Below are 27,992 nucleotides of genomic sequence, written 5' to 3'. Positions count from 1 at the left end.
TCAAACTGGTACTACAGGCGCTGAGGATAAAGCAAAGATTTGGATGTGTATACCACCCTCAGTCGCAGGGCATGGTGGAGAGAATTAATGGAACCCTGAAAGCCAAACTAAACAAAGTTTGTGCAGACACTAAACTTAATTGGGTCGATGCTTTACCGTTAGCATTGATGAGTTACTGCATGCAAACTAATCGAATGACAAGCCTGACACCGCATGAGATGCTCACTGGGAAGCTATCATACCTGTGATAGGGGTAAGCAAAAATGCTGAATGGATAAAATATATATACTACAATCAACAGAGATTCATCAACTACACTGAAGATGCACTGGAGGCCTTAGGGCAACAGCTGGATGCAACTAGCAGGATGGCGTGGCAAAACAGACAGGTACTGGATTGGCTTTTGGCAGAAAAAGGGTGTGTGTGTGTAATGTTTGGAGAACAATGCTGCACTTTCATACCGAACAATACTAGCCCAGAAGGGTCTTTCACCAGAGCAATGAATAAATTAAAGAATCTGCGGACGGAGGTCAAACAGAATGCAGGATTTGAACATCAGTTATTCAATTGGTTGGAAAGTACTCGGAGGATGGGGAGCATGGCTGACTAAAATAGCAATAACTGTCAGTATTGTATTGTTGAGTTGTGTGCTTGTGCTGTGCTGTTTTCTTCCTTGTCTCAAATCTCTTGTAGTGCGTGTTGCAACCAAACAATTTCCGATGCTCGTGGCAATTACTGAAGCAAGCTTAGTGGAGAAAGAAACACCGAAAATGTATCGTTACAGCCTACAACACCTGCAGGATGAACAAGAGCAAAACGACAGTGTGGGAGTAGATTGTAAGGGCTTCTGAGTCTTTTTCCCTGTCTCAGGTACAGAGGGACAGGTTTTTGGCTCAGCGGCCCAGGGTAACAGGGAGAGAATACTTTGAGGTCTTGGCGCAGAAAATTATAGTTTAACCCGAGATTTGGGAATAAGTGCTTGAGTTTATTGGGGCTTTTGTGCGCGGACTCTTTAGTCTTCTTACTCTGTTGCAACTTGCTATTTGCTAGAGAATGAAATCTTAGGAGTGTAGAAGACAATGGTGTGTTAATGAGAGGTAGCTAAGAGATGTAGATTAGAACATGATTAAGTCATGAAATCCTAAGAATGTAGAAGACAATGGTGTGTTAATAAGAGGAAGCTAAGAGATGTAAATTATGTAGTCTGAGTTTGCTATTTGCTATGCATGTACCCAATTTAGTAGGAGAATGAAATCTTAAGAATGTAGAAGACAATGGTGTGTTAATGAGAGGTAGCTAAGAGATTAAATTAGAACATGATTAAGTCAATGGGTAGAAACAATAGTGGCGGATGTACTTATGATACGCAACTATAGACCGATTGCATATGCTAATGCAACTAAACCAGGAGATTGCTATAAAACATGCTATGTCCACGGATCAGTGGGCAATCAGTGACTAGCTCAATGACTGTCTCAGCTTTGATTTGCAAATTAAAGTTTAATACTTCTTGAAGAATCTTCTGCGTCTCCTGGTCATTTGTGGGGCACGAAAAACCACGACACCAGCAGAATTCACTGATGTTTTTTTTTCCAATTTTTTAATCTTGACTGGAAACTTGCGAAAGAATTGAGCAGAGAGAGTTTCCTTCCTCCTTCTGCCCAGAGATGTTCGGGCGGTTCCCGAACGGACGATCCTGGGCAGAGCTCGCTCCTAGAGCAGGGGCGTCCACGCACCCTGCTCGTGCTGAAGGTCTGGACTTTGAGACTGTGAAAGCACTGATTGCTTTAGTTTTGATTGGATGTGATTTATGGTTCTTTATCTCTCCTCTCTGTCACGGAGGTGTCAAAGGTCGAGGCTCTTGAGCTGGGGTAACTCACTTTGCATCTGGGCTGCTCCTTACACCGGCCGGGCTGAGGACGGCAGGACGGGCGCTCCGTACCCGGGCTGGGAGCGCTCGGGACTGGAGCTTGGAGCAGAGGGAGACCGCGGGAGGGAGTCTTCACACAGGTCATCCTGATAACCCTGGGTCGGCGGTGCGGGCGAAGAGAAGGAACCGGCCAGAGGATTCGGTGTCCGGGGAATAGGTGTGCCATCTACTTTACACACTCCTTCCTCACACCTGTTGTGTGCATACACTCTGCCAGCAAGTTTACACACTGCCTCACACGCATCACGTTCTTACACACTCCTTCTCACACCTGCTCAGCATTTAGATTGTCTCACACCTGCTGTGTGCTTTCATACTTATACCTGCTGTGGGCCTGCACGCTGCCTCACACTTACTGTGCGCTTGAACACACCTGCTCACATGTACCACATGTTCTGCATTTAGACACTGCCTCACACCTGTTGTGTGCTTACACGCCTCTTCATGCTTGCTGTGTTTTTGCACACTTCTCTCCCCGATGTGTGTAATTACTCTCTCCTCTTTACGCTTGTGTGCTTCACGCTCCCCCTCTTGTGGTGCAGGTTTACACACTTAACACACCTCCTCTGTGTTTACATCTTGTCTCACGTCTGTTGTGCATTTGCACGCCCCTCCTCCTCATACCTGTTGTGTTCTGCTTTTCTCCAGGACCCTGGCAGGAGGCGGTGACAAGGATGCGGTACCCCAGCCTGATCGAGAGACTCTGTGTGTTCCAGTGGGTCTTGACCTTCCTGGCGATGGGTGAGATGATGCCGGTTTCCGCCGATCCCTGCACTTGCGGCCCGTCATACTCGGTTACAAAGTTCTGCCCAGTCGGTGCTCAGTAATTCTCCCAACAACCCCCATCCCCATCCTCGGGTATCAAACAATGTACCAGGGTGCTGGGGGTGGGGGGGGGGGGCGTTCACAGCCTGAAAGTTCCAGCGATAACCTCCTGCCTCATGGGAGCTGTGAGAAGATGATAGGGTTGGGATGGTGGGGATGGACGTTGTCTTGTTGAGGCAGAGCCTCCTGTAGATGGTGGGGAAGGGTTTGGCTGAGTTCAGCATCTCTCTGGGATGGTAACAGGATTCGCTGTCTGCTTCTAGGTGTCTTTTTCACCCTTCTGACTGCCTACTTGCTCCTCACACCTCTCTGGCCAGTGTCTGCCCTGTACCTTGCCTGGTTAGCCGTGGATAGAAACACCCCCGAAAGAGGTAAGAATGAAGGTTCTCTGCTGATCCCATATCCACCCCCTGAGGGTGAGTTCTAGTGGGCTGCACAACTACAGTGACCATCACAGCCAGCTTTGATGCCCACTCACACTGGAGAGTTGGGACACCAGAGCTGCAGAAAAGAAGAGGCCAGGAAGTCCAGATCACTATAGCACAAAAATAGGCCATTTGGCTGGCCCATCTAGCACTTTGTTTGCTTATTAATGTCTTTCCTGTAGGTAGGTGACAGGAACTGCACTCAATACTCCAAATTTGGCCTCAACAATGTCTTATGCAACTTCACCATAGCATTCCACCTCCTGTAAATACTCTATGTGCCAAAAGCTTTAGAACATAGAACGGTATGGCACAGGACAGGCCATTCAGCCCATAATGTTGTACTAAACCAGCTATAAAGCAAATCAAAAACAGCCAAACAGTAATCCCTCCTACTTACACAATGTCCATATTCCTCCACCTTCCTCATATCCATGTGCCTATCCAAATATCTCTTAAAAGCCTCTAATGCCCAAGTTGCATGCCATCTTGAACAATGTCTCCCATCCACTCCATGATGTACTGGTTGGGCACAGGACTACATTCAGCCAGAGACTCATTCCACCGAGATGTAACACTGAACGTCATATGAAGTCATTCCTGCCTGTGGCCATCAAACTTTACAACTCCTCCCTCAGAGTGTCAAACACCCTGAGCCAATAGGCTGGTCCTGGACTTTTTTCCACTTGGCATAATTAACTTATTATTATTTAATTATTTATGGTTCTATATTGCTATATTTCTACACTATTCTTGGTTGTTGCGACTGTAATGAAACCCAATTTCCCTCAGGATCAATAAAGTATGTCTGTCTGTATTTGCACCTACCACCATACCAGGAAGCACATTCCAGGCAAACACATCTCTCTGAGTAAAACACTTAACCCTCACATCCTCTTTGAACCTACCCCCTCTCACTTTAAATGCATGCCCTCTGGTATTAGCCATTTCAACAATGGGAAACAGATACTCCCTGTCTACTCAACCTATGCCTCTCATAATCTTGTAAAGCTCTATCAGATCTCCACTCAGCCTTTCCAGAGAAAACCAACCAAGTTTATCCAGCCTCTCGTGATAGCAACACACCCTCTAAACCAGGCAGCATCCTGGTAAACCTCTTCTGCACCCTCTCCAAAGCCTCAATGTCCTTCCTACAGTGGGGCCACTAGAACTGTATGCTATACTCCATGTGGCCTAACCAGAATTTTATAAAGTTGTAACATAAACCTTTATGAGCCTATCTACTTGCCACACTACTTTCAAGGAATTCTGGACACATTCTCAGATCTCTCTGTTCTGCAACTCTTCAGTGCCCTACCACCATGTAAGACCTTCCCTGGCTGGTCCTCCCAAAGCGAAACACCTCACCCTTGTCTGCATTAAATTCCTTTTGCAATTTTTCAGCCCATTTTCCAGATCTCACTACAAGCTTTGATAGCCTTCCTTGCTGTCCATAACATTCCCAGTCTTGGTGTCAGGTGCAAAATTGTTGATCCAGTTAACCACATTATCATCCAGGTCATTAATATATGAGATCAAAGTCAAAGTCAAGTGCATGATCTTAATTACAGATACTCATTTGCACAGATGCAATGAAAAACTGACTCATAGCAGCAACAAAGTTCAAAGGAAATTTCAAAATAAATTTATTATCTAAGTATGTATACATCACCACATACAACCCTGAGATTTATTTTCTTGTGTGCATACTCAGTAAATCTATAGAATCATAACCACTGCAGAATCAATGGAAGACCGCCCAACTAGGGTGTTCAACCAGAGTGCTGAAGATAACAAACTGTGGAAATATAAAAAGAAATAATTATAATAAATAAAAAAGCAATAAATATCGAGAACATGAGATCAAGAGACCTTGAAAGTGAGTCCATAGGTTGTGGGAAAAGTTTAATAATGGAGCAGGTGAAGTTGAGTGAAGTTATCCCCTTTGATTCAAGAGCCTGATGATTGAGGGGTAATAATTGTTCTTGAACGTAGTGGTAGGAGTCCTGAGGCTCCTGTGCTTTCTTCCTGGTGGCAGCAGCAAGAAGAGAGCTTGTCTAGGGTGGGGGGAGTCCCTGATGATGTTACTACTTCCCTGCGGCAGCATTTCATGTAGATGTTCTCAATTTTCCTATGATGGACTGGACCGTATCCACTACTACTTGTAGGATTTTGCCATATTATATCCATATAACATCATATAAGCAGCATTCACAAGAACAATATAGCTTGAACAGACAGATTTTGCAGGAAAGAATGCAAATAGAACAAGCAAAAACAACGTGCTCTGTAGTACGAAGTGATCAAAGTGGATGTAGTGTTGCTTTACTGAGATAGTAATTAGGGTCAAGAACTGAATGGTCGACGGGAAGTAGTTGTGGTGCCGAACTTCAGGCTTCTGTACTTCCGGCCTGATGGTAGCTGCGAGGAACACACAAAATGCTGGAGGAACTCAGCAGGTCAGGCAGCGTCTCACTGGCTGTACCACCATCTGGTATGGGCGGGCGGGGGCACTGCACAGAATTGAAATGCAGGAAGTCATGAGCTCAGTCATGGGCACTGGCCTACCCAGCATCCAGGACATCTTCAAGGAATGATGCCTTAAAAAGGTGGTGTCCATCATTAAAGACTGCCCTTCACCCCACAAATCCTTGTAAATCATCTCTGAACCATGTCTTCCCTATAACAGGGAAAACTATATACATTAGCCAAGCGCGACCTCACCAACAACTTTCGCAACTGCACCATGATGTCACAACTCCTGTACTCGCTGCCCTGACAGTTTACTTGTTAAAGATTAGCTTGTTTGGGTTATGATTAAGAAACCTAAAGAGAGATTACTGAAGATTTGACTTATTGATTGGGATAATTAAAGCAAAACTTGGATCAGGTTTTCCCCCTTTTACCATGGGGGTTTATTCTGTCATTATGTTATAAAATACTACATTATTCCACAATTCACACTATTTACAGTTTCAAATGATAACACAGTTATCTCTGTTGTGTGTTTCAATATCGTTTGAGTAATCTTTTCTATATGTATTGATTGATTAAGCATTGTTTTTTATTTAAATAATTCGTATGTAAAACACAACTGAGTACATCATCATGCTAGGGCGTGATACATGCGTGCCTTGCTTAAAGTAAACACAAAGTTAGACCCAGATTCCCAGACTCCTGTGTATTCTTTTGAATAATTTTGATGTTTTGAAGTTACAAAACATAACAGTCTTCTTCCAGAATGCACTCAGGCTATTGGTGACATCCTGGAGATCCCCCATTGCACCTGTGGGCACTGTGCTCCTTCTCCCCGGACACTCAGGGACAGAAGTAACCCCAGGAAAGGGGAGGGCAATTGGCTTGGACAGGTCCGTTTACCTGGACCTGTGAATGTTCACCTTGGCTGGGCAGATCAAGTCCACACTTTCCGCATTGATATTACAGTTCCTATCAGAATTTGTTTGTTCATTGTGTACCATGGTGACCATTGTTATTCTTGGCAAATCTTTCTACAGAAGTGCTTTGCCATTGGCATCTTCTGGTCAGTGTCTTTACAAGACGGGTGACCCCGGCCATTATCAACACTCTTCAGAGATTGTCTGCCTGGTGTCAGTGGTCACATAACCAGTGTGATATTCACTAGCTGCTCACACAACCATCCACCACCTGCTCCCATAGGTTCATGTGTCCCTGATCAGGACGCTAAGCAGATACAACTTGCACAAGGGTGACCTGCAGGCTACAGAGATAAGGGGTGCCTTACACCTCCTTTGGTAGAGATGTATCTGCGCCCTGCCATGCTGGGGCTAAATCAGGGTTTGCTAGGCGGCTTGAAGGGTTGTAAAGGCCTGTTCCATACCGTTCCTCTAAAAACAAATAGAAAATCTACAGTACTCTAAGTGCAGCTTCATCAGCGATTTCTACAACTGCAACATAATGTCCCAGCTCCTGTACTCAGTACCCTGACTGATCAGTTGTTAAACAGGAGTGCTGTGTACATAGGGAGCTTAGTATTAATAAGGATTTCCACGCCCACCCCCCATCCACCCAGCATCCTCTTTGACTTCCTACCATTAGGCAGGAGACTCTGATGCATAAAAACAAGAACGGTCAAGATGGGAAACAGTTTCTTCCCTCAGGCCATTAGGCTTCTCAACTCCCTGTTGCATTGTGTTCAAAGTGTCAGTGGTTAATCTGTTCTGTAGTTTACAATATTTAATTTATGCACTTTATTTTGTTTATGTGTAATTCATTTGTAGATTTTATCCTTATTTTCATAAGTTATTGTGTGTTACATGTGTGTGCTACAGTGCTTTACACCCTGGTTTGGAGAAACGTCTCATTTGACAGTATACACATATAGAGTTAAATGACAATAGACTTGACGTGGCTTGAAGGCTGGGGTGCTAACGTAAGACGAATATCCACACAGAGTGGAGCCTGGCGGTTATTTTATTTGACATTTTGTAATTCTAATTGGTTTGTTTCATTTCCAGGAGGTAGACGATCAAAGTGGGTCAGAAACTGGAGAGTATGGAAAGGAATGAGAGATTATTTTCCTGTGACGGTGAGATCCTTTCAGAATTCTCAAATTTACCTCAGACAGCAAGGAAGTAGGCCTTTTGGCCATCCATCCACTGTCTGGTTACATTGATCCCAATTTATTCTCCCAACATTCCCAACAACTCCCACTCCCAGATTCCACCCTTTTGTCTCTCACCAATTATTATCGATGCACCAGCCAGGATCAAGCCGATTTTGCTCACTCTCCCACGATGTTCACTCCTCTCTGTGCTGCTGAGTCTGTGAGACTGTCCCGGCTGCCACATACTTAGTGTCTGCGAGCTTTGCAGCAATTTGCCCCATTAACATGATGAACTGAGTCCAAGGTTTTGGGCCAAGTTGTTTGCTCGGGGGATTCAGATCTAAGGACTCAATTTGCTCGATTAGTGTCCTTTCTCCTTCCCTACACATTAGGTGTTGCTTTTCCTTTTCTTAATTAAGCTCTTTAGGGTTTCTTGCTTTGGGGCTGCCTGTAAGTAGACAAATCTTAAGGTTGTATAGTTTACACATACTTTGATAATAAATGTATTTTGAATCTTTGGTTCTTTGAAAACATCCTTTTTGAATGCATGATGGCTCAGTACGATAACTACTCTGCACAAGATCGCAAGAAATTGCAGAGAGTTCTGGACTCAGCTCAGAACTTCACAGCAACCAGCTACAGACTTTGTCTCTATTTCTCATATACAACTTCCACGTAGTATTCCAACTCCTGTACTCAGTACTTTGATTTATGAAGGTCAATATGCCAAAAGCTCTCTTTATGGCCCTATAAACCTATGACATCACTTTTATGGAATTATGGATCTGTATTCCCAGGTTCCTCATCCTGCTCTGCTCCTCTGTGCCCTAATGTTTACTGAGACTGTAACATTGAAACAGTAAGCTGCTGGTTTCCCCTCCCACTGTCGCAGGAGTGATACCTCTCCCTTCCTCATTAGCGTGAGAAAGAGCCTGTGGCATGTCAAAGTGCTGGGTTTTGGGCTGTAGTTTTTGAAGGACTGTGGATCATGGGGTCCTTGGGGACTTTGCTATTGCCTGCACAGTGGGTGGGGGCTGATGCATCCTGCTAGAACAAGTGGGGGGAGGGTTGATGCTTTGCTGCTGCTTCTCCGGTGTTCATTCTTTGGGGTTTTCTTCTGTTTGTGGATGTCTGCGTAGAGTAAGAATTTCAGGTTGTGTAGTGTACAAGGGGTGATTGATAAGTTCCATGGCCTAAGGTAGAAGGAGTCAATTTTAGAAAACCTAACACATTTATTTTTCAACATAGTCTCCACTTACATTTACACACTTAGTCCAGCAGTCATGGAGCATAGGGATCTTGGACCTCCAGAAAGTGTCCACAGCAGGGGTGATTGATAAGTGTGTGTCCTAAGGTAGAAGCAGATGAGTTATTAACTTCAAACTTCCTGCATAATCACTCAAAGAGTTGGACTGCATGTTCACGTAATGAGAGCTGTATAACACATCTCCTTCTACCTTAGGCTTCAAACTTATCAATCACCCATCTGTGGACACTTTCTGGAGGTCCAAGATCCATATGCTCCACAACTGCTGGACTAGGTGTGTAAATGTAGGAGGGGACAATTCGGCCACGATCATATCAATCACCCCTCGTATGTATTCTCTGACATTAAATGGAACCAGTAAGCCATTGATATGTCTAACATGGTTTGTTTTTCCAAAGTACAGTATCTTACATTTCTCCGCATTAAATTCTACCTGTCATTTGTTCAGCTCACTTTTCCAGCTAGTTCAGATTGCGCTGCAAACTCTGATAGCCTTCCTCACTGTCTACTACGTCCTGGTCCTGGTGTCATCCGCAAGTTTGCTGATCCAAGTTGTCTTATCCTCCAACCACATCCCTACCCACTTCCCACCAGCTCGTGAAGACATCCAAGCTCAGCCCCAAGAAGAACTACATCCTCGGCCACCACCCCCATGGAATAATGTGCTTCGGCGCCTTCTGCAACTTCGCCACGGAGGCCACCCAGTTCTCCAGGGTGTTCCCAGGCATCACCCCGCACCTGGCCACGCTGAACGGCCTCTTCCGTCTGCCAGTCTTCAGAGACTACCTCATGAGTTCAGGTAGGGTTAGTGGTGGCCAATAATTGACATGGATTATGTTCCTTTGAAGTCAAAGTTAAGTTTATTGTGTTCTGCACAAGTACGGTATATGTATGCGCATGTATGGAAAACTTCGAGTAGAATCACAAGCATTTAGCACTCACAAGAAAAGAATAAATTAAATGTAAACTGTGCACAGTATTTACAAGAAGGAACATAATTAGAACAAAAATTACAAAGTGAACGAAGTGGTCATAGTAATGCTAAACTATAGTAATCTGTTTGTTCACTGTTTCGTCATATGATGTGGGTGATTACAGTCTTACGTTATTGCCCAAGATGGTCTTTAGAAGTGGTTTGTCATTTCCTTCTTCTGGGCAGTGTCTTTACAAGAGGGGTGACCTCAGCCAGTCTCCTCAGATTTTGTCTACCTAGCATCAGTAGTCACATTACCAAAGCTTGTGATGTGCACCGGCTGCCCATATGACCATCTGCCACCTGCTCCCATGGCTTCACGAGACCCTGATATGGGATGGTGGTGGGGAGAGGCTAAGCAGGTGCTACACCTCACCCAAGGGTGACCTGCAGGCTAGCGGAGAGAAGAAGTGCCCTACACCTCCTTTGGTAGAGACTTATCTCCACCCTACCACCCGTGTAGTGCTTCAGGTTGTGCAAATTCTGGAGGAACTCAGCAAGTCAGGCAGCATCTATGGAGGAAAATAAGCTGTCAACATCCTGGGCCAAGAACTTTTATCAGGACTGGAAGGGAAGGTCTCAGCCCAAAACATTAACTGTTTACTCTCCTCCATAGATGCTGCCTGCATTGTTGAGTGGCATTTTGTGTGTATTGCTCACCATTTATAGCATCTTCAGAAACTCTTGTGCCTGTGAATATTGCTGTGCTAGTTGGTTCAGGAACCAAATGATCGAAGGGAAGTAATTACTCATGAACCTGGTGGTGTGAAACTCTGGGCTTCTGTACCTCCTGCCTAATGGTAGCTTGGCCTGGATGTTGGGGATCTTTGATGATGGATGTTGCCTTCTTGAGATGGTGCATCTTGTGGACACTATGGTGGGGTGGGATGTGTCCTTGATGTATTGGGCTGAGCCCCTACCCTCTGCAGTTTCTTACATTCAGGATGTTTTCAACAGTTCACCCGTTTGCTGAATGACCTTAGCCTCCAAAGAAAGGAAAGATGCTGATATGTGTTCTTTATGATCATATCTGTGTGTGTGTCGGGTCCAGGACAAGTCATTCAACATGTTAACACCCAGGAATTCAAAGCTGCTGATTCTTCCCAAAATGACATATATATTTTGTTTTATATATATATATGGACTGAGAGTGGGAAGCGGGTAGGGAGAGGAGAATCAGGTTTGGGGAAAGGGGAAGGGAGAGGGAAGGGAGCGGGAAGCACCAGAGAGAATCCGAATCAGAATTGGGTTTAGTATCTCTGGCATGCGGTGTGAACTTCGTTGTTATTCAGCAGCAGTACAATGCAATACATAGTAATAACAATCGGCCCTTCAGTTTTACTGATGTTGTTGTGGCTCCACTAAACCAGGTGACCTATCTCGACCTGGTAAGCCGACTTTGAATCTGTGATTCTTTCAAAGGCAATTGTTTAGACTAGTAAATTGTTTTATTATTGTCACACGCACCAAGGTCCATACGGATCATTTCATCGCAATAGTTCATTGAGGTAGTACAAGGGAAATTCAGTAGCAGAATGCAGAATAAAGTGTTACAGAGAAAGTGCAAGGGCCAATAACCAGGTAGACTGTGAGGGTGAGAGTGCATCTTACAGTACTAAGAGGTCCTTCAGTATTCTTGTATATATCAAGAGCATGTAAGCTGTCCCAGAGCCTGGCTGTATGTTCTTTCAAGCCTTTGTACACATATTAGGTTAAACTATTTTGCTATTTTGGGTAATTTTGATTGGGGTGGTCGGCAGATGATGAATGACACAAAGCTATATTGACCTGAATTGAGTTGACCAGAATATGCCTGGACTTATTTGATTTTATGTTTTATATTCTGTGCTTTTCACTCACTTTTTTCTTTTTCACTGCTTGCGTGATCTGTTTTTTTTTGGCGTGTTGGAGGAGCCAGTTGATATTTTTCTTCAATCAGGTTCCATGGTTTTCTTTGTTTCATATTTGTCTGTAGGAAGGCAAATCTCGGAGTGGTAGACTGCATACATACTTTGATAACAAATGTGTTTTGAATTTTTGAACTGTACACACATTCTTTAATGCAAGTATCTAATGTGGCAGCAACTTAAAAGCATGCAGAACTGGTCAAGAGGTTCAGTTGTTGTTCAGACCAAACATCTGAATGGGGAAGAAATGTGATCTAAGTGACTTTGAGCGTGGAATGATTGTTGGTACCAGACAGGGCAATTGGGGTATCTCAGGAAGTGCTGATCTCCTGGGATTTTCACGCACAAGAGTCCCTCAAATTTGTGATCTAAATAAAATCATCCAGTGAGCAGCAGTTCCATGGGCAAAATCGCTTTGTGGAATCAGGGGAGAATGGCCAGACTGGTTCAATCTGACAGAAACGTGACAGTAACTCAAATAACCACACTTTGCAACAGTGGTGTGCAGAAGAGCATCTCTGAACGCACATCATGTTGAACCTTGAAGTAGATAGGCTACAGTAGCAGAAGATCACAAATCTGCACTCAGTAGAGCAGGTACCTAATAAAGTGGTCACTGATTGCATCTTTTGTTGATTGGGGATGGGGGAGAATAGAAAAAGACAGGGCTGGAAGGGGGCCTTGAAGATGTTATCTAGTTTCCCAAGGAAGCCGGAAATGTAGACAGAATCTATAGGTGATGTTTGTTTCTGTAATGTGCTGAGTTGTGTTGACATCTCGGCAGTTTTTAGTGAGCGGTTGCCATACCAAACTGTGATGCATGCAGATAGGATGCTTCCTACAGCGTGTCAATAAATATTCGAGAGGGCCAACAGAAGCATGCCAAATTTTCTTAACTTCCTGAGGGCGTAGAGACACTACTGAGTGTTTTGGCCATGGTGCCTATGTGATTGGACCAGGATAACAGTGAATTTTTAAGTGCCCTTGATCCTATGCTGAGTCACACACTCTGTAGATAGACCATAGTGTCCATTGCTGACGTAATGATCAAGATCGTGAGGTCAGTTCAAAAGCCAGATGTGAGGATCAGTGGCAAACTCAAGCGCAGGAGTCACAGAGACTTCGCCAATTCAAACCAGACTAAAGATTTAGTACATAAATTAACTAGAAAAACTAACAACAGCTCAGTCAAGCTATACAGAATCCTGAACAGACATCACTGATGATACACAGAAGAACAAGGAATCACAATGACCCAATAAAGAGGGATAATACTCGTGTAAGAATTTTGGACACAGACAATAATGTGTTAATTAAATTATCCCAAATTGAAAACAAGTGATAAATTCAAAGAGGTTAACAATCCCCACAATAACAAATGAGACACCTGCAACACAAAGACAAACAATTAAGATATAACAGATAAACAATCCAAAGACAACACAGACCCAAGAGGTGACATTGAGAAAATACAAACCACTTACTAACTGAAAAAAATTTTAAATGATCCCTATCTGTGACGCCAGATGGTTGAAGGGGAAGTAGCTGTCTCTGAGCCTGGTGGTGTGGGAATTCAGGAGCTCCTGCGTGATGAGGCCATTGCCCAGATGGTGGACCCACAGTGTGGCGTTGGATTGTCTCCCCTTTCTTCCCTCAGAAGAATGAGGGGGGACCTTATAGAAACATATAAAATCAGGGAAGAGACAGATAAGGTTGAGACAGGAAAGTGGTTTCCACTGGTAAATGAGACTACAATTAAGGAATATAGCCTCAAGGTTCAGGGGAGTAGATTTAGGATGGGGATGAGGAGGAGCTGCTTTTCACAAACCTGTGGAATTTTCTGCTCAGGGAAATATATTTGTTGTAAGCAGTTCAATTAAATGTGGAACAATATGACAGAAACAGCATAGTATAGGCCTATACTGGCGGGGTGGAGATACGTCTCTATTAAAGGAGGTGTAAGACACTCCTTCCCTCCACTAGCCTGCAGGTCACCCTTGGGCAAGGTGTAGCACTTGCTTAGCCTCCCCTCTGCAATCAGGGTCATATGAAGCCATGGGAGCAGGCGGTGGATGGTCGTACGAGCAGCCGGTGCAGATCACAAGTCCTGGTTATCAGACCAGTGACGTCAGGCAGATAATCTCTGAAGAGTATTGATAATGGCTGGGGTCACCCGTCTTGTAAAGACACTGCCCAGGAGAAGGCAATGGCAAACCACTTCTGTAGAAAAAAAATGCCTATATCAATGATAGTCAGGGGACGATGATCACCCATATCTTAATGATGATGATGATGATGATATGCCCTTTGGCTCACAATGTTGTGCCGAACTTTTAATCTTCTCTAAGAACAATCTAACCCTTTCCTCGTACATAGCCCTTCATTTATCTTTCATCCATGTGCCTATGTACCTATTGAACTATTGTATCTGCTAACCCATCAGGAGCTCTGACACTGGCCTGGTTCACTGCCAAGCACGGGGACATTGCGGGCTCTTCTCTAGTTGGCCAGTCTATATCCTTCCTGTACAAACCTAACTAATTCTGCCTCATCTGAACCTTTGGAACTAAGGAAGCACCAATCAATATTAGACGAGTTGAAGTCCACCATGACAAAAACCCTGCTATTTTGCCCCTTTCCAAACTGCCTCCTGATGTTTCTCAGTCTCTTTATTGCTATTTTGGGGTCTATAGAGTTATAGAAAACTATAGCATAGAAACAGGCCCTTTGGCCCATCTAGCCTGCACCAAACCACCGACCTGCACATGGACCATACCCCTATCCATGTACCTATCCGATAGACTCTTATATATTGAAATTGTATCCACCGTTAGTGTTGGCACCTCGTTACACCTTCTCACCACCCTCTCAGTGAGGAAGTGTCCCCTCATGTTTCCTTTAAATATTTCACCTTTCCCCCTTAACCCATGAGCTCTGGTTGTAGTCCCACCCAACATCAGTGGAAAAAGCCTGCTTGCATTAACCTTGTCTATACACCTCATAATTTTGTATACCTCTTTCAAATCTTCCCCTCAATCTTCTACATTCTGGGGAATAAAGTTCTAACCCATTCAATCTTCCTTTATAACTCAGGTCCTCCAGACCCAGCAGCAGCCTTATAAATTTTCTGTGTACCCCTTCAACCTTGTTTACATCTTTCCTGTAGGTCAGAAATTTAAAATGCAAATACTCCAAATTAGACCTCAGTAATGTCATATAATGTCTCAATGCTTATACTCAGTACACTGATCTATTAGGGTCAGTGTGCCAAAAGTTTCATTTCTGAACCCATCTACCTGTGACGCCGCTTTCAATGAATTATGGACCTGTATTCCCAGATCCCTTTGTTCATTTACACTCCTCAGTTGCCTACAGTTCACAGAGTGAATGCTCCTTCCTGTTTCTGACTTCCACCCTCTCTGACTCAGGAAGCAATTCCCTCCTTGATGTTTTCTGCAGCCGTGATGCTATCTCGGATTAACAATGCCACCCCTTTTCCTTCCCTGTCCCTTTTGAAACAACAAAGTATTTTAGGCACAATTTGCTAAATATTTGCACAATAGGGTAATCAAAGGCAGGCTGGTAGAGTCCATCCATGATCTTATTAAATGTCAGAGCAGATTTGATGGAGCGGATGGCCTCTTACGTTGTAACGTTCTCTCCCCTCCAACCCCCATTCCCCCAGGAGCATGCCCGGTGAGCAAGTCAAGCCTCAGACACCTCCTGGAAGAAAGCGGGGTGGGCCAAGCGGTGGTGATCGTGGTGGGGGGCGCAGCAGAGTCGATGGCTGGCCGGCCGGGCGAGCACGGGGTCTTGCTGAAGAACAGGCAGGGCTTCGTCCGCATGGCTCTGGAGCATGGGTAGGTCGTGGAGTTTCCTGTCCGCATGGAGAGCAACCACATTTGGTTAGGCAATGCACTGATCCACGGGCCAGTGGCAAGACCTGAATCTTCTCTTCAGCCGAGGCATTGTGTTCACCCTGTCCCCTCTTCCACACACAATGTATCCCCTTCCCAAAGAGAGATCTATGCTCCCTCTGCGTGACTCCCAGCTTGCTCCCTTCTGCAGCTCACACGATGTCCAGGGCAACTCCACTGCCACTCCTCTTACTGGCTCTTCCCCTCACATGATTGGCATGGATTTCCCCAGTCAAACAGAGGTAACTGTCTTGTACACCGGGTGCAGGTACAAATTTATTTATTTATTCATTGGGATACAGTGATGAATAGGCCCTTCCAGCATTTCAAGCCAGCAATTCCCCCGAGTTAATCCTAGCCTAATTATGGGGCAATTTACGCTGACCGGTTAACCAGCCAGCCAGTGCAGTCACGGGGAGAATGTACAAACTCCTAACAGACAACAGCAGGAATCGAACTGTTGTCACTGGTACTGTAGAGCATTGTGCTAACCACTACTCTGCAGTGTCGACCCTGAGAAACTAACTTGCAGCAGCATCATCTGCTAGTAGGTACGTACAGACCAAACAAAGAACATGATTTAAAGGATGGTGAATCAGAGGAACTTGTTGCTTTCAGTTCCCTGTGGCCATCGGGAAGGAGATTCAGGAGCCTTGTGCCCCAAGCCACCAAGTCAGGGACAGTTATTACCCTACGACCATCTGGCTCCTGAACCGACAAAGATAACTTCACTCACCTCAACACCAAAGTGATTCCACAACCTATTCACTCTCCATGTTCTCAATATTATTTATTATTGTTGTATTTTATTTTTTCTCTGCTCAAGCTGGCAAAACCTAAGGTACAGGCATAGCCAAGCACACTCATTCCTCAATCGCTGAGAACTTTCAAACTATTCTAGTGGTATTTAGTATTGCGGTTTCTGGAGATTTACATAAATATTGCTGTGTAGCCCTAGTGTTTAATGCTATTTTGTAGTGCCATTGGGATGATAGCAGTTGTAGATATTATTATTGGGACATATATACAGTGTTAATGTTCCATAGTCTTTCAATTTCCTCTTTTTTATTCAGCATATTTCTGGTGTTTTTCACTTGCTGATTTCTGTAAGTTTTGTGTGTTTGGAATGGCAATATCTATTAAGTAAGTTGTTCTTGCTTGTTTATCCTGTATTATTATATCCGGACAGTTATTGTGGATTGTCATATCTGTAATAACGTATGGATTGTAATATAATTTGTAGGACTCTGACACTAAAGCTGGACAGGCTTGTATTTACAGTAAGGTGTGATTTCTTGTATGAATTGTATTTTAAGGTAAGATGTTGGTGAATGATGTATGCCACTTGATTGTGCCTGTGTGAGTCATCAGTTTGAGTTAAACTGCTACGGGATCCTATAATGTTTTGAATTGTTTCTAGTTTCTCTTGGCATTTTCTGCAGTAATCATCTTGAATTTGTTGGTCTTTTTATTATTATTATTATTATTATTATTATTATTATTATTATGATTTTTCTCAGTTCAAGCTGGTAAAACCTGAGGTACAGGCATAGCCAAGCACACTCATTTCTCAAATACTGAGAACTTTTGGACCATTTTAGTGGTGTTTAGTATTGTGGTTTTCTGAAGACTTACATAGATATTGCTGAACGGTCCTAATTGTTGAATGCTTTGTTAATATTTTGTCTTGTTTTGCATATGAGTTGTTTATCTGTCTCCGTGTGTAGCTTGTCATTGATTCCATTGTATTTCTTTGTATCTACAGTGAATGCCTGGACGAAAATAAATCTCAGGGTAGTATATAGTGACACATACATACCTTGAAAATGAACTTGAACTTGGAACATGGAGCCATGTCAGCCAAGTCTCTGGGTGTATTGATGTTGATGATTGATAAGTTTTTGATTGGTAAGGGGGTTGAAATTTAGGGAGAAGGCAGAAGAATGCTTTTTTTCGGCCATGATTGAATGGCAGAGCAGACTCGATGGGCCAAATGGTCTAATTCTGCTCCTATATCTTATGATCTTATACAAAACACAAGGGATAGAAAAGGACATGCCCTTGGTAGTGTAAGAAAAATGCGTGTTCAAACACAAGACTTAGAGCAAAAAAAGATTCACAATCCACAGAGCGGTTGGTGGTGTTACTTTGCTGAGATAGCAATCAGGGTATTGTAGATCAGATCAGGAACTTGATGGTTGTAGGAAAGTAACTGCCCCCGAACCTGCTGGTGTGAGACTTCAGCTTTCTGTACCTTTTACCTAATGGTGAGAAGTGAGAATGGTGGGGATCTTTGATTGCAGATACTGCCACCTTGTAGATACTATCAATAGTGGGGAGGGCTGTGCCCACTACTCTCCACAGCCTCTTGCCTTCTCTCTCCACTCCCCAGGAGTATGTATAAACTCATGAAGGACATAGCCAGGGTAAATGCACACAGTCATTTTCCCAGAGTTGGGGAATCAAGATTTAGAAGGCGGAGATTTAAGTGAAAGATGTTGGAATACTGTATTGTTTTGATCATCGTGCTATAATATCTCAAGCTGGAAGGGTGCAGAGGAGATTTATGAGAATGTTATCGAGTCTCAAGGGACTGAGTTATGGTGAGAAGTAGAGTTATGGTAGATTGGGACTTTTTTCATTGGCATACTAGCAAATGAGGGGAGACTTTAAGGGGGTGTATAAAATTGTCAGGGCTCAGAAAGAATGAGAGCCCACAGTCTTTTCCCCAGGGCTGGGAAATCAAGAACTAGAAGGAAAATGTTTTAAGAAGTGAGTGAGGCCTCAGTTGGTCAGGGTCGACCATGGATGTTGTGTCCTGGCTGTCTAGATACACAAGCCTAGGCAGTACAAAATGGAGAACAAGCTGTTGCCCATGTAGCAATCTCCCCTCTCCAAGCATCTGACGAACCCAAAGGAACAGCAGAGACCGATACAGTTTGGCACCAGCAGCCTCACAAAAAATGCCATTCCACATTGAACTCAATATTAGACTGCCTTAGGGACTCCAACTCCGGATTTTTCCCCTCAGGGCTTACTTCCAAAGCCTTCTCCATGAGTGGGTATAGCTGCAAGGCAGCAGGGTTTTGAGATCAGTTTTCCTTCTAGGTGAGCTACCAACAATGGCCGACAAGCCCCATTGGCCCAGAGCGACTGGTTTTAAGATGCCAGTAACCCGCCTTTGCCCCTTCTTCTGTCAATACTAGCAGTTCTGTGAGGCTTATTAGCTGAGCCACATGTGAAGACCAGGAGCTGGACTTGGTTGTCAGAAGCTATTTGAGATGCATGCTATTGGGAATATTTAATAGGTTGTGAGAGCTTATTTCCCCTCTTCAGTGAAATGTGTCTTTTAAAAGCAAGTGTTCTTGGTAGAATTGACAGTGTCTTGGGAAGGCAGAATTGAGGCATTTGAGCGTTAGAAAGCCAAATACCAGGAGCTGGTAGTGCAGTGCCAGAGTCAGGGGTGGGGTTGGGGTGTAGAGGTTTTGCTGGCCACTCGCTCTGCAGAACCTACTCTCTCCTTGCCTTACAAAGGGGAGGCTGCAGAGCGAACTTCCAGATGGCTGTGGATTGAGAGGTGTCACTCGCAGACCAGTGCGGCTGGGACACAAGCCGGGGCCTGCTGAACCCTGGCTGGGATGCCTGGGCGAGAGTACCTGATGTTGAAAGGCCCAGAACACCCGATGACCCCAGGTTACTTCACTGAGGATGTGTCCCAACGCACCTGAGGGAATGTCTCAGCAGCATTAACAACCTAGGGATGTGCTGAGCGCAATCTGCAAGTGTTGCCACACATTCTGGCACCAATATAGCATGCCCATCATTGTCAGCATAACACAGAGCACAACAAAACTCAATATACAGGGTCAAAAGTAAATCAACAGGAAAACAAGCCCCTTTCCTCCCTCCCACCCACACACACGGAAGTTCTCCAACACCAGGACAGGCCTCAAAGTCTCCAGCTGGGCGACAGAGTATGTTTTTATAGGACCATATGGCATAGGAGCAGAATTATTCCATTTGGCACTTTGAGTCTGCTCCACCAAGGCTGATCTATTATCCGTCTTAAGCCCATTCTCCTGCCTTCTCCCATAACCTTTGACACCCTGACTAATCAAAAATCTCTCGACCTCTGCTGTATGTATACCCAATGACTTGGCCTAGTTAATTCCAGATTCACTGCCCTCTAGTTAAAGAACTTCCTGCTCATCTCTGTTTTGAAGGGGCATCCTTGTATTCTGAGGCTGTGCGCTTCAGTCCTAGATTCTTCCACTATCAGAAACATCCTCTCCATGTCCACTGCATCTAGGCCTTTCAATATTCAATAGGTTTAGTCCCATCATTGTCCTAAACTTTAGCAAGTGCAGGCCAAGAGCAATCAAACACCCCTGTACTGTGTGGCCCGATGATACAATCAGTTCTGGTGACAACAGCCCTCTCTTCATTGCTCTCTTCCTTCCACTCAGGGCTGACCTAGTTCCTGTCTACTGTTTCGGAGAGAACGACATCTATGACCAGGTGGTTCTAGAGCCAGACAGCTGGGGGAATCGACTGCAGCGGCAGTTCCAGAAGCTGGCAGGCTTCGCTCCCTGCCTGTTCAGAGGCCGTGGTCTCGTGTTCAGCCGCTCCTGGGGGCTGCTGCCCTTCGCCAGGCCTATCACTACTGTCGGTGGGTATCACGGTGGCCATCCCCTGCCACTCGTTAACACAACGTTTCACCTAGCGGGAGAGGACAACCACAGGAAGTCAATGTTCTGTTTACTGACCTCAATATTGGGATTGGTTTATTAAAGTCACATGTACTGAGATGGGTGAAACTTTATTAAAGATCATATCACATCAGACTGCAGGCAAAGCCCTCCCCACCACTGAGCACACCTACAAGGAGCACTGGAACAAGAAAGTAGCATCCATCACTGTGGGCCCTCAACATCCACACCATGCTCCTTTCTGACTACTACCATCAGGAAGGAGGTACAGGAGCCTCGGGTCCCACACGACCCCTTCAGAAACAGTTACTACTCTTCAGCCATCAGGCTCCTGAACCAGAGTGGAAACGTCACTCACCTCAACACTTAACTGATTCCACATCCTACAGATTGACTTTCAGGGTCTCCATAGCTCATGTTCTCAATATTATCTATTTATCATGATTTGCACTATTTGTCTTTTTTTGCACATCGGTTGTGTCTCAGTCTTTGTTTACATGTAGTTTTTCATAGATTCTATTGTATTTATTTATTTTCCTTGTAAATGTCTGCAAAAGAATGAATCTCAAGGTGGTAGTAGAGGTAGGCAGCCGTCGATCCCAGGGGATCCTGGGTTTGCGCCTCTGGTGGATTGTGTCCTCTCCAGGGTGCAAGCCTGACAGGAAGATTTGAAGAACCGACTGTTGCCCATTCAGTGGGCTCCCCCTCTCCACGTCACTGATGTAGTCCAAGGGAAGGGCAAGTGCCGATACAGCTTGGCACCAGTGTCGTTGCAGAGGTTGCCAGAGTGAAGTTGTAAACAACATCAAACTGTCTTAGAGACCCCGGCTCCAGATTTCTTCCTTGGGGTTTACTCCCGAAGCCTTTCCCATGGCAACTGGTTTTGAGGCACAAGTGGTCCGCCTCTCCCCCTTCTCTTCTCAGTAGAAACAGTTCCACCAGGTCTAGTGGCTAAGCCACACGTGAAGGCCAAGAGTTAGACTTGGTTGTCAGAGGCTGTTAGAGACACACACCATTGGGAGCACTTTATAGGGTAATGGGAGCTTATCCCCATTACCACCCTGCCTATGACAACCTTAGCAACCCTCAAGGTAGTATGTAGTGGCATACTCTGTATGTGCTTTGATAAAGTTCAAAGTAAATTTTATTACCAAAATATACGTAACCATGTACAACCCTGAGATTTGTTTCCTGCAGGCATACTCAACAAATCTATAAAATAGTAACTATAAACAGGATCAATGAAAGCTCAACCAGAGTGGAGAAGACTACAAACTGTGCAAATGCAAATATAGATAAATAGCAATAAATAACGAGAACATGCGATAAGGAGTCCTTAAAGTGAGATCATTGGTTGTGGGATCTTCTCAATAGATGGGGCAAGTGATGTAGTTGACCACTTTGGTTCAAGAGCCTAATGGTTGATGGGCACTAACTGTTCTTGAACCTGGTGGTGTGAGTCCTGAGGTTCCTGTACCTCCTACCTGATGGCAGCAGTGAGAATAGCTTGTGTGGTGTGGATCTCTGATGATGGATGCTGCTTTCCTATTTCATGTAGATGTGCTCACTGGTTTACTTTGAAGATACAAAAAGTGAGCTTTTCTCTGCAGGCGCTCCAGCACCTCTGCTTTCTCAGGAAGCTAAAGAGTTTCAGCACATTCCTGTTGACCCTTACCAACATTTTATTAAATTGCAGCATTGGAAGCATCCTATCTGAATGCATCACGGCTCGAGACTGCAAGAGAATGCAGAGAGTTGTGTACACAGCTCAGCACATCCCAGAAACCAGTCTGCTCACCTCAGATTCTGTCTAAACTTCTTGCTGACTTGTCAAGCAGCCAGCAAAATCCAAGAACTCGCCCACCCACACAGTCTTTCTTCTCCCTCCCATCGGGCAGAAAATAGTAAAGCCTGAAAGCGTGTATCACCGGGGTCAAGGGTGCTTCTATCCCGCTGTACTCACACTCTTGAATGGACTGTTTATATGGTAGGATAGTTCCTGACCTCTCAATTTACCTCATCATTGTCAGTCAGGGCAGGTTGTCCATTACACGGCTGGCGTTTAGGACAGCAGTGAAGCTCCTCCATCTCTGGCGGTGTTCAGGGCTTCCTTCATCACGTCAGTAGCTTCCCCTCGGTTTTCACTACTGTCTGTTATGTTAGTCCTGGTTGGAAACTCTGGAATACTTTGGGACTCAGATGTAGGAGTACCATTCTAGGTTGTCAGCCCTGAGTTGAAACCCTGAACCTGGAGGAACAGTGGACCACTCTTAGTCTGACCTCTACCCTTTGACCTGTTTGGCCTGGGTGACCCTACCAAGAGCCAAATCATAAAGCCCTGAACATAGCTCTCTGGGTCATTGAGGTAGGCAAGCAAGCCTCTGAACCCAACGATGAGGTTGTCCTCTTGGAGAATTCCATCATAGCCTTGCACTTTATTGTCTGTCCACTACTTTCTCTGTAGCTGTAGCACTTTATTCTGTATTCTGTCATTGACTTTCCCCTGTACTAACTCAGTGTAATGAAATGATCTGTATGGAGGACGTGCAAATCAAAGTTTCCCACTCCACTTCAGTGTCTGTGACAATAATAAAAACCAGTGTCCAATAGAGTAGACAGTGAGAATCATCATCATATATGCCATGTCATATGACATAGGCGATCATGGTCTTCCCATACTGCCTCTCAGACCGATCCCATTTGCCCCACACCTCACCACTATTCTCTTCCTCATCATCATCACCATGTACCATGCCACATGATGGCGATCATGGTCTTTCCCTGAACGTGACTGTTCTTGACAAATTTTTCTATAGAAGTGGTTTGCCATTCCCTTCTACTGGGCAGTAACTTTCTCAAATGGATGACCCCCCCCCATTATCAATACTCTTCAGAGATTGTCTGCCTAACGTCAGTGGTCGCATTGTGATGTGCACCAGCTGACCATCCACCACCTGCCTGCCTGATCCCATGGCGGCCCATGACCCTGATCAGGAGGTGCTACATGTTGCTAGCAGAGGGAAGACCATAAGACAAAGGAGCAGAATTAGGCCAGTTTACCTATTGAGTCTGCTCCACTATTCCATCATGACTGATCCCAGATCCCACTCAACCCTATAAACTGGTCTTCTCACTTATCTTTTGATGCCCTGACCGATCAGGAAATGATCAACTTCCACCTTAAATACACACATGGACCACAGTCAGTGGCAGAGCATTCCATAGATAAACTCTGGCTAAAAAAAAAAATCTTCCTTACTTCTTTGCTAAAGGGTAGCCCCTCAATTTTGAGGCTGTGACCTCTAGTTTTGGATACCCCCATCATAGGAAGCATTCTCCCCACATCCACTTTATATAGTCCTTTCAACATGCAGTGGGTTTCAATGAGATCTCCCCCACATTCTTCTAAATTCCAGGTAATACAGGCCCAAAGCTGCCAAATGCTCTTCGTTGAATCTTCTTTGTGAACCTCCTCTGGACTCTCTCCAATGACAACACAGCCTTTCTGAGATAAGGGGCCCAAAACTGTTGACAATACTGCAAGCATGGTCTTATAAAGCTTCAGAATTATCTCCTTGTTTTTATATTCTATTCCCTTTGAAATGAATGCTAACATTGTATTTGCCTTCTTTACCACAGACTCAACGTATGCATTAACCTTCTGGGAATCTTGCACAAGGACTCCCAAGTCCCTCTGCACCTCTAATGTTTGAACCTTCTCCCCATTTAGATAATAGTCTGCACTATTGTTCCTTTTACCAAAATGCATTATCATATGTTTTCTAGCACTATATTTGATCTGTCACTTTTTTCCTATTTTTCCAATTTGTCTAAGTCCTTCTGCAATCTACCCCTCCAACTATCTTAATATTATTTCCAAACTTTGCCGCAAAGCCATCAATTCCATTACCCTAAATCACTGACAAACAATGTGTAAAATAGCGGTCCCAATACTGACCCCTGAGGAACACCACTAGTCACTGGCAGCCAACCAGAAAAGGCCCCTTTTATTCCCACTTTCTGCCTCCTACCTGTCAGCCATTCTGTTATCCATGCCAGTATCTTTCCTGTAATGCCATGGGATCTTACCTTGTTAAGCACCCTCGTGTGGCACCTTATCAAATGCCTTCTGAAAATCTAAGTAAATGACTTCCAATGCCCCTCCTTTATCCACTCTGCTTGTTACTTCCTCGAAGGACTCGTAATAGATTTGTCATACAAGATTTCCCTTTACGGAAACCATGCTGACTTTGACTTACTTTATTATTAGTCTCTAAGTACCCCGAAACCTCATCCTTAATAAGGAAAGGAAGGAGCACCTTACACCTCCTTTGGTAAAGAAGTACCTCCACCCTGCCACCCTATGTCAATGTACTGATGTGGTGAAATGATCTCTCTGACAGCAACCAAAACAAACACTCTACCTCGGTACATGTGACAATAACAAAGACCAATTGCCAATAGCTTCAGGGGAGGGAGGGAATAAAAAGGTATGAGAGGGGAGGGAGGGAAGGAATGTGGGGGAAAGAGATGGGAAGAAAGAGACAGACGGTTGGGGGTACAGGCAATGGATGGGTCACTGATTCCCCTCACCACTGGGCAGACCCTCCTGACTCTGACCACACGAGCAGTGGGCTGTGATGATGGAGTATCAGGGTGAAGGTCGAATGAGAGTAATCGGGGGTTAATGTGGGAGGAGAGGATGAACCACTGCTTAACAGCTGTTCTCTTCTCTCTAACAGTGGGCAAGCCCATCGTTGTCAAGAGGATGCCCAACCCTCCTCAAGAAGAGGTGGATCGCTACCACACTCTGTACCAGGAAGCCCTTCTCAGGCTCTTTGATAAGCACAAGATGCGATATGGACTGTCCAAGGACACCAAGCTGACCATATACTGAGGCCCATCACCCCTCTTCACCCTCTACCCACATCCCTCCACGTGAAGCAAGAGTATCGAACCCCAACCCTCAGCTTCTTCACTCCATATTCTCCCACAGGGACAGGGCAGGACAATTATTTCCTGTAGGCCATAAGGCCTAGGGCACTATCAATAAGCCCTGGGGCCCAGCCCACAATTTTCCACAGGGACTGAGGTTTTGTTCATCCACACCCACAGGCTCTGAGGCCTAGCAAGCACCACCAATGAAACCTGGGGCCCAGCTAACCATCTCCCACAGGTTCATCTACATCCACAGGCCCTGAGGTTTATGAGAATGTTGATGAGACTCAAGTGACTGACTTACAGAGAGCGGTTGACCAGGTTGAGAGCTTACATATTGCAGTGTAGGAGATTGAGAGGTAACCTTTTAGGGGTGTGTAAAATCAGGAGGGGCATAGTTAGAATGAACACTTGCAGCCTTTTTTTTTGCAGGATTGGGAAACCAAGAACTAGAGGGCAGACATTGAAGGTGAGAGTGGGAGAGATTTAATAGGAACTTAAGGGGCAAGATTTTCACCTAGTGGGTGGTCAGTGTCTGGAATGAGCTGCCAGAGGTTGTGGTTGACACAGGTATACCAAAAAATACCTGAGGCAACTCACAGTCTCCCACAGCATCCAGCTCATCTTTACAAAGCAGGGCCTTACACTGATGATGCTTATTAGATCACCATCACTCTCAGGGCCTAGGTGACGACAAATGCTTCACTGCCCTCAGAAGCTCAGAACCCACTTGCAAATGTGACTGAGGGCAAGATCAACATGTTCCACAGGATCTGAAGTTCATTTGATACCCATTGGGCCTGAGACCTTGTTCACCATCTTCCACAGGTCTGGTGAGAGTTTAGCCAGGCCTGAGGTTTAGATCACCATCACTCTTGGAGCTTGAGGGAAAGACAATCTCATTGCTTCCCTCTGGGTCTGAGGGTAGGAAACTACCTCCAATTGGACCTTGAAGCTGATTTGCTGATTGCTATTTTCCACATGGCCTGGAGCTTGCTTCCTTGCCCACAGGGATAGAGGCCTTGTTCACCATCTCCCACAGTTGGGGGTCTCCATTTCATTTTCTCAACTGGGCCTGAGGGCCAGATCACAATCACTTTTGGGGCCTGAGGGAAAGACAATCACTTCATTGCCTTCAGGAACCGAGAGCTAGGAATCCACCTTCAACTATGCAAGATCACCATATCCCTCAGGTCCTGAGGCCCAGTTGACACCCACAGTGCCTGAGATCTACATAATCACACTTCTGGGTCAGAGGGCAGAACAATTGTTTAACTGCCAAGGTGCTGAGAATGAGTTCATTATTTCCTAGGTCTCCAGGGCCACAGGCCTAGAAAATCACCTCTGATAAGGCTAGATCACCAACTGCCATGTCCTATAGGGCCAGGGGCCCAGTTCATTATCCACAGGGAATGACGTTAATTGCTTCACTGCGCATGGGGCTTGAGGCCTTGTTGACCAACTTACACCAGTCTGAGGTCCAGGTCATCTTCTCAATAGAGCCTGAGGAAAAGAGATTCACTTCACTGTTGTCAGAGCCAGAAGTTGAGGAAACTACTTCCAATAAAACCTGAGTGCTACTTCACAGCCACCCACAGCATCGGTGGTTTAGTTAATCTCCATAGGGCCTGATACTAACACACCCACCACCCTGAGAGGACAAGGCCTGTGTCAACTCCTACCATCCCCCATCTACTGCAGCAAATCCCCCTGCCCCATTTACCAGTGTTTCACAGGGTTCTTTAGTCCTGCTCTGTGTTGCTTTGGATCTAAATTAGAGGGGAATATTATTTTGTATTCTGAGCAGCAGCATTGCATATTCCATGGCAGAATCAACATGAGTGAGTGAAAGTGAGAATATGCCATCACACACTCCCGGGGTCAGACACAGAGTGAAGCTCCCTGTACACTGTCCGATCACACACTCCCAGGGTCAGACACAGAGTGAAGCTCCCTCCACACTGTCCCATCACACACTCCCCAGGTCAGACACAGAGTGAAGCTCCCTCTACACTGTCCCATCACACACTCCCAGGGTCAGACACAGAGTGAAACTCCCTCTACACTGTCCCATCACACACTCCCAGGGTCAGACACAGAGTGAAGCTCCCTCTACACTGTCCCATCACACACTCCCCAGGTCAGACACAGAGTGAAGCTCCCTCTACACTGTCCCATCACACACTCCCAGGGTCAGACACAGAGTGAAGCTCCCTCTACACTGTCCCATCACACACTCCCAGGGTCAGACACAGAGTGAAGCTCCCTCTACACTGTCCATCACACACTCCCGGGGTCAGACACAGAGTGAATCTCCCTCTACACTGTCCCATCACACACTCCCGGGGTCAGACACAGAGTGAAGCTCTCTCTACACTGTCCCATCACACACTCCCAGGGTCAGACACAGAGTGAATCTCCCTCCACACCGTCCCATCCCACACTCCCGGGGTCAGACACAGAGTGAATCTCCCTCCACACCGTCCATCACACACTCCCGGGGTCAGACACAGAGT

At 45.2% G+C, this 27,992-nt stretch overlaps 1 protein-coding gene across 1 annotated transcript; it reads left to right on the top strand.

Moving 5' to 3' along the window:
* Positions 1-1,741: 1,741 nt before the first annotated feature.
* Positions 1,742-27,703, top strand: LOC132396972 (diacylglycerol O-acyltransferase 2-like). The gene is made up of 8 exons (XM_059975136.1): positions 1,742-2,087; positions 2,579-2,671; positions 3,019-3,126; positions 7,677-7,747; positions 9,627-9,831; positions 15,598-15,772; positions 20,296-20,498; positions 25,281-27,703. Exons 2-8 carry the CDS (start codon positions 2,605-2,607, stop codon positions 25,433-25,435), a joined length of 984 nt encoding a protein of 327 aa, XP_059831119.1. The 5' UTR covers positions 1,742-2,087; positions 2,579-2,604; the 3' UTR covers positions 25,436-27,703.
* The last annotated feature ends 289 nt before the right edge of the window (positions 27,704-27,992 follow it).

This window comes from Hypanus sabinus, chromosome 7, assembly GCF_030144855.1.
Source record: "Hypanus sabinus isolate sHypSab1 chromosome 7, sHypSab1.hap1, whole genome shotgun sequence".
In the NCBI taxonomy this organism is placed as follows: domain Eukaryota; kingdom Metazoa; phylum Chordata; class Chondrichthyes; order Myliobatiformes; family Dasyatidae; genus Hypanus; species Hypanus sabinus.
Note: the sequence above shows the minus strand (reverse complement) of the source record. Positions and strands in the feature narration are given on the sequence as shown.